The 12,137-nt window shown below is 38.0% G+C and overlaps 1 protein-coding gene across 1 annotated transcript; it reads right to left on the reverse strand.

The window, feature by feature from the left end:
* Window positions 1-11,946, reverse strand: slc35e1 (solute carrier family 35 member E1). The gene is made up of 6 exons (XM_063890471.1): window positions 11,558-11,946; window positions 8,666-8,736; window positions 5,416-5,553; window positions 4,518-4,643; window positions 4,168-4,413; window positions 1-3,665 (listed from the first exon to the last, which is right to left on the reverse strand). Exons 1-6 carry the CDS (start codon window positions 11,883-11,885, stop codon window positions 3,441-3,443), a joined length of 1,134 nt encoding a protein of 377 aa, XP_063746541.1. The 5' UTR covers window positions 11,886-11,946; the 3' UTR covers window positions 1-3,440.
* Between the last annotated feature and the right edge of the window lie 191 nt (window positions 11,947-12,137).

Consider the following 12,137-nt stretch of genomic DNA (forward strand, 5'->3'; position numbering starts at 1 on the left):
TTCAATATTCCGCAGTGCATTTATTCCCCCCAAACATTTAAAAATAGCATTTACTAAACATAAGCAGACAAGAAGGTGCACAGCGGCACCTCTGTTCAACATTTTTATACCTTTACACCATAAATAAAAACCTATAAACAGCGGTTAAGTAAAAAGTCTGCCTCGAGACGCACAAAAAGAATAATTATACAAGTTTTACAAATTAAGCTCCCATTTTTCCATTCATTAACATTTACATCCCAGTTATTATCTTTACAGGTGTGAGCCAAATAAAAACATTGTTCTCCCAGTTAGCTCAGACAGCTGGCAGGACACTAAAGAAATTCATGGATAAATTCATAAAACAATGTGTCCTACATGTTGTACTCTATGAATCTTTACATCTTGTCCATTGTGGTGCATCAGCATACCATTTATTGCAAACTGCTTTTGGCAACATGAGGAAAACATAAGAAATCCAAAAGAGATTAAAAACATTTGCTGCAGCAAAGTGCAATGACACAAAATGGGTTTTAGAAAAATAAACCAAATATGACCGTTATTCCTGTCTGCAGGTTTCATGTGCACATTACATTCTTGAACTATGAAAAGACTGTGTTTTTTTCTTTGTCGTGTAGTATGGATGTTGTCTGTAGATGTCAGGATGCTGTTTAACATGTAGTCACATTTCTCCACTGTTGATAAGTTTGGATTGTGTGAGTCTTTACTCTCCCCTTGCAGGCGAAGAACGGGGTTTGAAAACCGAGCAGTATTACAGCTGCAGGGACAGGATTGAATTCTTCTTCAAGAGCAACAAATTCATATTACATAGTTTTTTAAAATCAATCTGAATAAAGAAACAACGTTTTGAGGTTAAATTACTTGCAGTGAAAACAAAACAAAAAAAACTCCAAGTATACATGCTACCTTTATAAAATGTATGATTTTAAATTGATGCCAACACCAGAGGTCTCAGAGGTTTGTGGATTTAACTAATCACTTTGAGTCTGCTGTCAGTGATGGGATTTTCCGATATTTCTGCTTAATAAAAAAGAAGTCCAACACCACAGCCTTTAAGTGGACAACAGTCAACACACTAACTACAGCAGCAGTCTTAAGTAGACATTTCAATATGTAGTTATTGAACTTCCATGGCTGTTGAAATTCACTTCGTGACAACTTCTGATCCATTATTTTCAAAACAGCCAACTTAGTATCTTAAAAACAGGCGGTTGTGATTTTCCCAGCGCTAGATTTCCTTATGAATGAAAAATAAAAGGACTTATATTGACATAAGTTTATATCTGGGTAGCCCAGAGCGCATTGAAGGTGTGACTGTTTTATTTGCCATCAAACTGCAAAGTCATAAGAGTAAAACCACACTATCCCATAAAATACATCTACCAGCGGCTACCGAGGGAAAAAAAACAAGATTACAGCTAAACTTGGTATTTTGAAGAATTCAATTATTGTGTGTCGTCCCTACAACATAAATGAGCAGACATGAAGCTGAGATAGTTAAAACACAAAAAATATATATAAAACGTAATGTTGCTGCAGTGAGTTGCTAAGGTCCAGCACAAGAAAAGCATGTGAACCATGCTTACTAAATTAAATAAATCTACGCAGTAAAAAAAGGCTTTTCATTAATAAATGATTACTAGGTATTGGTGACGGATTTTCAGATACGGTAACCAATAATGAAAAATCATATCTCTTGTCCACTGGAAATGACAATTGAGTCTTTAATTAGAAAATTTCCCAAAAATGTGATTTCATGCATTTCCGATTTTGAAGTTGCCCACTGACCATCAATGCTAATGTTGCAAATACACTTCAAATTAAAACACCAGGACAGACAGAAAAATCTGCATAATGCATTTCAATGATGTGCAAACTCAAAACCAGCATCTCAACATGACAAAGCAGCTTTGGTTTGGACTGAAAACGATGAAGTGGCAGGAAAGAAAAATATCACTCTGCCTGAGAAGTTCAGCAGATCAATAAATACCAGTAATCAGTTAAAAAATGCACTGTTGTAAATTGATTCACCAACAAACTATAAAATCAAAATAAGGAATTAAAAAAAACTCTATTACAGTTTACATGATGAGACTCTCTATTAAAGATGAAGAATCCATACTAATTTTGGTAACCCTAATTTTAGCTTTTCACATGTATGCTCCATAACAACAAATGGTAAACTAATTGGTCTTCTTGGGGAAAAGGACAGATGTGTGGGAGGTCATTGACTGCTCTGAGACAGAGCTGGTCTCACTCCGAAAATGTATCTTAGTTCAAAGAAGCTTTGGGTGTTTAAAGGTTCCTGCATTTAAAAACACTGGCTGACTGAAGTGTGACTGAATGTAACCGATCTTCCAGTACAACAATATAAACTGCATCCGTTTTTGGCAGACAAAATCAACAGATATGGATATTTTATACATTTATTTCGAATTTTGGGCATTTTTCTTCATCAGGCACATGTAATGGCATACCACGTTGAAAAGTGAGTGCAGTCTTAATGCTAGCTTTACCATGCTAACATGCTCACAGACTATGATGCTGCTTAGAGGCTGATATCAGCTATAATGTTTACCATGTTAGTATAGCATGCTAGTTTGCTAACTTTAGCACTAAACAAAGTAGAGCTGAGGCTGATGGGAATAGCCATTCGTTTTTTAGAAAGTTAGTCATAAAGAAACTATTGGACTAATTGAAATGTGTACCTCATGGTGATAATGGAAAAGTCAGTGGATCCCCAAAGCGATAAAAATGAATCCCAAATTTGAACCACATATTACAAAATGCCCAGTGAGAGTGAGAGACCTGATTATCTCTGCATCTTTAGGTAACTTCAATTCCTCCACTGTCTACAAACCAGTCCCATCTGCCTTGAGCTTTTGAAGAGTGAAACAACAATTCAAACATCATTACAGGTGCCTAAAGAAGAAAACAAAACACTAGGCCTTCCACTGAGATTACTCTGTTAAAAAATATAACATGACTGTTGATTTGGTGTAATTTATCATCCAAATGAAATTATTACCGCCGACATCTTATCCTCTGAAAGTGAACATAATAACCGACGACAGATTAGGGTTGGCTCAGACATTTCCAGACGGTACGGTGCAAACCATTCATCCTCTACCTTTTACGTATCCACCTGCTGGCTTATATTTCTGTGACAACATGGCTACGTTTTATTTCCTCTCAGACCATCTAATACAGTCAGTCCCAAACTAATAAATAAACAATGACATACGGGAAAGCTGTCAGAAAGTGAAGTTTAGACGGGGCGGAGCGCTGTGCATCACTGGCCCTCTCATTCCTCCCGTCCAGAACAAACAGCACTTGCCTTCAGTCTCGAGTTTGGAGCGGGGCTGTGTGTCGCCGCAGAGAGGCGGCGGCTACAAAGCAAAGTCTATGACAGCCGTCCAGAACGAGGGCAGACTCCTCTTTCACACGACGTACTGGTGGTTGCCATGGTTTGTCGTGTAGGCCTGCCGGCTGTACTGGAAGTGGTCAGTCAGCACGTTGTTCCAGCTGTGCTGCTGATCCAAGCCTTGGGGGAAAGGCACTGACCCGTTGGCCTGGAGCTTCTCCAGCCCCGGGTTGTCGAAGGAAACCAGGTCCTGCTTCGCGCTTGGCAGCAGCTTCTTCTCCTTGTTGGCGTCATACTTGGCCTGTTGGAAGAGGAGAAGGGAGGATGGGTTTTAAATGACTGGCTGTATTTGGAGTAGGTTTCCTGGCTCTGCACTGAGGATGCTCGCGGATCCTACATAGCTGTGGTGGGCCAAATGTTTTTCACAGAGGATAAATACAGAGAGTCTTAATTTAACTATTTACTCTAAGTCTGTAGACGAACAGCCATGAGTAGGATGGAGAGTGACAGAAACATAAAGCAGTTTGCAGTTGAGAAAAGAAGAACTGTCAAGCAAAATGAAAGCCTATACAGAATAAAGAGCACATAGTTGGGCGTGGCTGCTATAGAAAATAATGTAAAATTATGCAAACCTATTCTTTATGTTTTTTAAACCACTAGATAACATTCAGAAAACGTTAAGTGATACTCTATGTAAATCAGAAACATTGTAGATGGCTCTTTAGGGATTCTAAAATAAAAGGAACTTTTAATTTTCCTCCTATTACTTCTCTTACTGCATGCTACTAGTCAGTGTGACTCACCTTGTTGTAGAGGAAGACCCCAACTATGGCCGTCATCATACCCATGACGTTAGTGCTGGTGACCGGGTTGCGCAGCATTAGCAGTGAGATGCTAATGACCATAATCCTCTTGGTGGCGTTGGCGACGGCGTAGCTGAGCGGGCTGACGATGTTCAGGACGCTGAAGGCGATGACGTTCTGAGCGAAGTTGCAGAAGCCGCTGATGAGCAGGAGGAAGAAGGTACCCGACCATCCTGAGATGTCGGCCTGTGAAGAAAGCAGTATGATCATGTTACGTTGAGGGTCAAAAACAAGCTGCTGAACTTTACCCACTATCACAAAGAAGTAAGATTTATTTTACTGCTACTCACCATGTCTCCATTAACAAGAAACACAGAGAGGTCCACCAGAACCCAGGTGGGCAACATGAAGAAAACTGCATTAAAGCCCAGGATGTTGAGTAGCCTCAAGTGATGGATCCGTGTGTCGCGCAACACCTTTAAAAAAAGGGGAAGAAAAAAAACATCAATTTAGAAAAAGGAAGAAGTAAACTAAAATGGAGTCATACTGCTCTAGACCAATCAATAGCGATGCAATGTTTTTATTGTTAATGCTTTAGAACAGAAACAATGCCAGCAACCTAAAAAAAGTCAGCTTAGATATTTGTAACCTGGACATTATTTACAATAGAGTTGAAAACTAAATTGCTTTGTTTGTAGAGTTGTTGCCAAAAGCCAGAATTGCGCCAAATAGGAAGCTAGACCCAAATATATCAGTGAAATTGTGGATATTGTTTGCATAAAACATGACAGGAGATGACAATATTCAGTGTTGTGTTTTATTTGTCCACCTTAAATTCCAAGATCCCAGAAGTGACTAACAGCAATATTTTAATATCACTAAAGCAACTTTGCTGTGTCTATTTTTTACAGGTGTGCTAGTAATTGCCAATTACGTGTGTGTTAATGAGGTTAAAAATTAGGCCTGCATGCAAATATATTTATATCACATACACACTATTTATTTAAGGCAAAAAACAGGGTACATAAGGACATAGTTGAAAGAAAAATAGTTGTGAAATGCAGTTGCTCATTTCAACACAGAACTACTTCCCTTTACTGGCGTCATTTATAAAAATAAAAAAAAGAAACCTCAAACAAACCAAAACGTGAGTTTAAGGCATTTCACATCAAAGCATCCAGAAGAAACACTTTTCAATTTCCACATCTTAGTGCTCCTGTGGCACACTCCAACATGAGAATGATTTACCTTTTTGGAAAAGATGTTCTGCAGGGAGAAGCAGAGCGTGGCAGCCAGAGCGCTGATGAGTCCTGAAACATCAAAGGACAGCTCGGTGGCCGTGGCCAGCAGCACTCCTCCGATGATGGGGATGAGCGACACATACACCTACGACAAAAAACACACAGAGACAGGAGGCCGAGTCAGTGGGAACCCAGACTAGCAATCAATGCAGGATATGAAGTATCAAAACATCACTTGAACGAGTAAGAATGATCATTTTGATAATTGATAACACAAGTAGACCCTTTAAATGGAGATTCTATGCTTTCCCCAGTTTTATATCCCAGTAAACTGCATGTCTTTGGGTATTGGACTGACATAAATAACCATTGAAAGTGATCAGCTTTAACTTTAGGAAACTGGGAAAGACAAATGAAGACGTTTTTTAGACTGAAACAGGATAAGAAATACTTTAAAAAAGAAAATATGACTAAACTACATGTTTTTTTAGGAAAATCTCCGTTTTACTGCTTGTATTGTAAAGAGTAATAATATTTGTCAAAATAAAACACTCGTCCAAAACAAAATATTTGTTCTTCCTTATTGGTCATCTATAGTGTTTGTTAGAACAATTCAAGGAAATAAAAGAGTGCATTTAGTTTTTATATTTTAAATTATTACCATTAGTAGTATTGATGAGGTTTTATAAGCTGCATCAAGTGTTAGGAAGTTAAACAGGACATTTTCATCTAATATTTTTAGTAATCGAGTTAGGTGAGGACATGTTCAGCCCTAGAATTATTTTTGACAAAATGATTACTCAGATTATAAGCTCATGAAAAAAACAGCCCTACATTAATTATTAAAAAAGCCTGAAAAAATTCCGAAGCAAAGCACACTTTTGTTATCCAAGAAGAAAAGGCTTTCTCAAATGTGTTACTAAAATGTGAAAAGATTCATCTGTCTTAGCACATGCTAAGATGGTGAGACAACATGTTAACACCTCAAAGCTGCAGCTGGACGTACTAACCCCTCCTTCTGAAACTTGAGGAAAACAGCTTTAAGGCTGAAACCATGAGAAACATCTACAGCCAGGGTTATTTGCATATTGAAAATGTTTGATTGTGATGACAGAGACATGCAGTTGTTATGAAACCCACTTGGGCAGCCACTCAGCCGCCCACTCTCCTCAAACCAGCTACACAGAGAGAAACAGAAAAAACCCACTAATTGGCCGCTTCAGTCCATTTACTGCTTTTAAAAGATTGACTGCCCAGTTATACTGTCTAAGTAAATGCCCATACGCTGGCAATAACAATAAGGAACTCAGTAAAAGAACATACTTTAAAGCTCTCTTAATTTGTTGGTTGATGATTGGACAATTTCAACAGGATGCAGAACAAGGAAGCAGAACAGGATGCAGAATAGATCTTAGCAATGACTTTATAATCTTATCTTCTCCTAACACACGGGACATGTAGGTATATCCGATATGTACTTTTACACAATGACACTATTGCAAAGCGAGAGGTATTCTTTCTAGACACCCTGAAACGTAAGATGGGCCTCATCTGGTTCAGCTGAGGCCTAGATTTCTGTCACATTTTACAACCCATTGTGGAAATTCATCCGGAAGGCTTTCCCAGTTTAAAAGAACGACCATACCAATGCTTTTAAAGAAGGTACTGTTTAGTCATAAGTAAGCTGGTTCAATCTAATGCAATCCAATACAACTGTTCTAAAATAGGACTGCTGTTAATACACTGAGCATATGTAGTACAGTCTATGATATTTATATTTTAACAAAACTGAGTCAAGTCTAAACTAAGTATTCATTCAGCTTGAGGCCTTCTGCTCCTCAAACAAGATCTGCACACATACATGATGAGCGTCATGCTCTGTGTGTGTGTGTGTGTGGTGCAGTCTGTCTGAATACTGAACTGTCCACTGTAAGGTGGCCGATGCGAGACTCAGAGGTCTCCTTATTCACATTTAAGAAAACTTGAGTGTAAAATGTTCAGGATGGAAAATTAGGTTGTGTATCGGATAAACTTTTTGGCCTCCATCATTGTTTATTTTACACTGTGGAAGAAGCAGATACTCAGCTTGTCTTTATTGATATCTACTTTGTCTACATTATACAGCTGCACAGAGCATACTTATTGAAAAGGTAAAACTATATAGTAAGGAAAGCAAATCAACTTAACAATTTGACAACATGGTTGCTGTGCATGATGCAAAATACAGCCTATATCATAACTCCAGTTAATGGGTTTGTACAGTAAAGCTGTCAAAGTGGTTGACTATTATTTTCTTTTGCAATTGATTTATCGTTTTGAGTACATTTTTAGGGTAGATTTTCTGACTCCAGCTTCTTAACTGGAATATTGTCTGCATTCTTTACTCAATATCCCATATGACAGTAAATTGAATATCTTTAAGTGGTGGAAAACATAAACATCTGAAATAGTCAGTCTCTTGTGAATGTTGATTGATATGTTTTACCCTTTTAAAATCCGAACAGCTTATCGATTAGTCGAGAGAATAGCCAACAATGAACATAACTGTTAAGTTGCAGCCATTTAATTCACTATATATATATATATATATACTGGAGTTATATATATATATATAATATATATATATAACTCCAGTTAATATATATATATATAAAATAGTGCTGGCAGTGCTTGGGTTTTCATGCAATATCTATGTAGTAGAAGCATCACAGCTAATTGAGACTGTCACATTTAAGGCTAACCATATGACTTGTTGAAGGTTTTACTTAATGTGTGAAGAACCTCTGTTTAATTTGATGCTGACATAACACTTTAAGTTTGACACACTCCAGCCACTCAAGTTGATCCTCCAAAAATCATTACACCACTAAGCCAGACAATATTTCTCCCATATTACTCTTTGTGCTGCTTTGAAAATGCCTTTCCACCTTCTGCACACGGCATACCAACATACTGCATGAAGTAAAAACAACCTTCAAAGACATGAATCAACTTAAACCCAATTGGCTGCTATAACATTAAAAGTATTGAGTGAATTGGGGATTTAACAGGTGGATGTGGAGGAAATCAAAATATAGTAACCTCACTAACTTTCACCCCCTTATAGAACATCTGATCAGGGACAAAAGCCCCTGCAGATGGCCGTAATATGAGCGGCAGTATAGGAGTAGTACTTTGCCACATCACCACCGCTCGGTGTCAAACACTGAAACACAGAGCGGGCCTTGTGTCCTGTTTGCAGAGTCGGACCTACTCACCTTTGTGGTTTGCTTCTCCTTCATGATGATTCTTGATAGCAGCACAACCCATATTGGCATTGTAGCTTTCACTGAGATAAAGGAAGAACAGAAAAGGGACAATTTCAGCTGGAGAATTTATAACAAACAATTTGTCTCCAAATCAAACATATTGCCCTTGTTATGGTTGAGTGTACAAGACTGATACGTTTTAAAAGCTACTGCATCAAAGCCAAGCCAAACACAACACACCTTTATTGTAATGCGTCACTTACTGGCATAAGGTTTATCCTGATGGTGAGTGTCACCAACAATGAGAGACTTAAAAGGCGTGAACAAGATTCAGCACAGTAAAGAAAACTTTTACACACATGGAAAAAGCAACTTTGACACTTTACAGCAGGGGTGTCCAAACTACGGCCCGGGGCCAAATGCGGACCGCAGGCCATTTTGAGTCGACCCTCAACAAATTCTAAAAGTAGAATGGAATAGGGCCCACAAATTAAACTTTTGCTTGTCTTCTATTGTACTTCTCAAATATATATGTTAAAATATATTAATGAGCCCAATTTTCAAATAAATTCAGTCATTTATAATTTAAAACATTTTCTAACAAATCTTAGTTGATAAAAAAAAGCCCAATAACTTATTTCTACAACAAGCTTGAAATTTAACCTTCATATTTACTCTTATTATAAGCAATCTGAGGCTTCTGTTTTAAAGAATGAGCTGCCAACAACATACATGAAACCCTAAAGAGAGATGGGACGTAGGCTGTTTTTTTCTTAAAGCATTTTCAAGTATTGCACATTTCATTTGATTTGTTTTATTAACTTATAACTTAACTTATGAGACAATATTCACCTCTATAAGTGGCCCAGCTTTCCGTATATTGTTCAGTATATGGCCCTCGGTGAAAAAAGTTTGGACACCCCTGCTTTAGAGAGATTTGTTGACATGGCAGCTGTGACTCTAAAATTGTTTCCAAGGACCAACAAGGTTCCTTGACGTGCAGTAGAGGTGATCAAAACAACTGAGTATAGTTTCATTTTAAGTGTATTTAGGACAAACTATTAGAAAATGGGATTATGTTTTTACTGTGGTATTGAAAGAATGAACATTTTAGGTAACAACACAAATATGATAATATTGGTTAAATAACACAGGAGATCATAAAGATAAAATATATTGCTGACAGACCTCCTCTCCCCCTCCCTACACTTGCATTTTGGATGTAATTCATAAAAGAGAGACAAAACACTAAATAAACACAGTCAAAGTTGATTTGACATGTGCTGTTGAAATTTGAACTCATAAGGAGAAGCGTTTTATATGTCGCCACTCAATTACTATGAGGTTGCACTTAAACATAAACACCCCTTACTATAAGGTAATACAGATAATTGAGAAACAAACTTCAGCCTTTAAAAATGTTCATTAATTAGAATTGAGACGTCTCTTGAAATAGATAAAAGATAAAACTGATCCATCAAACCGTCATGAAAATGATGACTAATGACCTGCAGGTTGTTTTTGTATTAGACTGACAGCTGAATTTAATTTCCACAGTCCTATTCTGATGGGAACTAATGGAATGTATCCAAACGATTATTTGAAGCAGGTAATTCCAGTTAGGCGTGTCGATAGGCGCTCTCATCGGTCGTAACACACTTGGATTTTGAAATATCAAAAAACATAGCTGCAAAAACACAAAAACATTGTAGGCTGCAAATTGTGGTGTTGTAAAACTGTATTGCATTATAATGAACGGTATTTCTTTATTAAGTCTACAACTTTTGATATATAAATTGGTAGGAAATAGTTTTATAAACATCTCATCACAATAGACAGCCTCCAAAAAAAACATCTCTGTAAACAGTTTCAAATCATGGTAATCTATTGAGTGGCTGATAATATTTGAAGAGTCAATATCCATTTGGACTGTGGAAAAAAAGGATAATTTTGACTGTGAAATGACTTTTGTTTGTTTGCCTTAGATCCATTTCAAAGAACATTTTTCCTCCCCTTCCTGCCCTGCAAAAATGTCTCTCCAAGTATGGGGATTTTGAGTTAGATTGTTTTCTGATAAACGTAATTAATGTACTGAAAGTGTTGACAACATTGCCTACTTTCTAAGCTAAATACGTTTCCTAAAACCCTTTTAAATCGTTTGAAAATGCATCATCACAAAGCTGAAAACGGGGCACTTTTTGGACAACAAAGCTTGAAAAATGAAGATGCTGTAGTATATCATGTATTGCTGTAGACTCAACTACCCATCAGTAAATAAAGGAGTAACAATTAGCTCATCCATGCAGCAGTCAAATGCAATATGTGAGTCCAGAAGTATCAGTTAAACATTGAAAGGGGACATTTTACTGCACAATAAGTACTTGTGCATATTATCCATATCCATATTATTTGCATAAAATTGTGTTTAAATTTCCCTAATAATACTAATACTTAAAGGTTTTGAATTTTACTTGTATGCGATTACTTTTACAGGTTCGCATTTTAACTCAATTATATGAAGAGTACATCAAATCAGGCAGTCTGAGCAAAGTTAGACAAGCGAAACACAGAACAGTTTCAGTCCTGGAACCTCCCCCCTGACGTACTAGCTTTAATTAAGTTGGGGAGCTAGCTAACAGTAGCCAATGAGTTACTCTTAAATGGAGCCTCGAGCAGACCAATTTGTAGTTAGCTGGTCGATGGTAAGTTAATAAATCCTATTAAACATGTATTTTCACGGACGCTTCACTGACCCGGGCCCACAGGCTGTTTTATGTCGGTGTCGCCGAGTTGCCCTGCGTTAGCCACGTAGCTAACAACAGCTGACGGTGCGGACACATCATCAAGTTACCAGGTGGCCTCACATTATCTCACACATTAATGCAAACAGGCTGTACTCACCGGTGTGCGCATATGAAACTGGTACTTTCCATATGCTGAAGTGTGCAGACACTGATGCAAAGTATTTTCCAAAAGCAAGAGGCATGATGTACCAGCGGTAGTACCTGCTCGGCAGTTCTGTTGTGGGGACTCCCCATGCCCGCAGCAGCGGAGGGAGAAACACGACGATAGAGATGATGTGAAACAGAGAAACTGTGACGGGGTACGGGAAATCATTCAGGATGATTTTGTTGACGATGTTTCCCCCTGAGCTGACTGTGTACCAACACACACACAGAAAAAATATCCGGATCCCTTCCCTAACAGGGGGCCGGTCCGCCGCAGCCATCTTCCAGTGCGGAATGACGAGTCACCAGCGGTGAGTCCGCCTGAACCCGGAGCTGCTCAGCGTCACACTAACAACAGTGGAGCCGAGGCACCGCTTCCGGATATGCGTTTCAAAATAAAAGCCATCTGCAGACGTGCCTTCATCTGAGCTGCATTTAAAATGGTAAATTTTGGAGAATTAAATTGTAACAAACATTGTAATGTAATTACTGTCTTGAAATTGTACAGTTAAAAACTGTTCTAATCAACCTTT

The sequence above is a fragment of the Eleginops maclovinus genome, chromosome 9 (assembly GCF_036324505.1).
Source record: "Eleginops maclovinus isolate JMC-PN-2008 ecotype Puerto Natales chromosome 9, JC_Emac_rtc_rv5, whole genome shotgun sequence".
Lineage (NCBI taxonomy): Eukaryota > Metazoa > Chordata > Actinopteri > Perciformes > Eleginopidae > Eleginops > Eleginops maclovinus.

What these genes read in the sequence shown, in the direction of transcription:
- slc35e1 (XM_063890471.1), bottom strand. Translation starts at nt 11,885, where the DNA reads ATGGCTGCGGCGGACCGGCCCCCTGTTAGGGAAGGGATCCGGATATTT. An exon ending in AGAACATCTTTTCCAAAAAG is followed by an intron (nt 4,644 to 5,415) that starts GTAAATCATTCT and finishes CTTTTTTTAAAG; the next exon opens with GTGTTGCGCGACACACGGAT. An exon ending in TTCTTGTTAATGGAGACATG is followed by an intron (nt 4,414 to 4,517) that starts GTGAGTAGCAGT and finishes CTTTCTTCACAG; the next exon opens with GCCGACATCTCAGGATGGTC.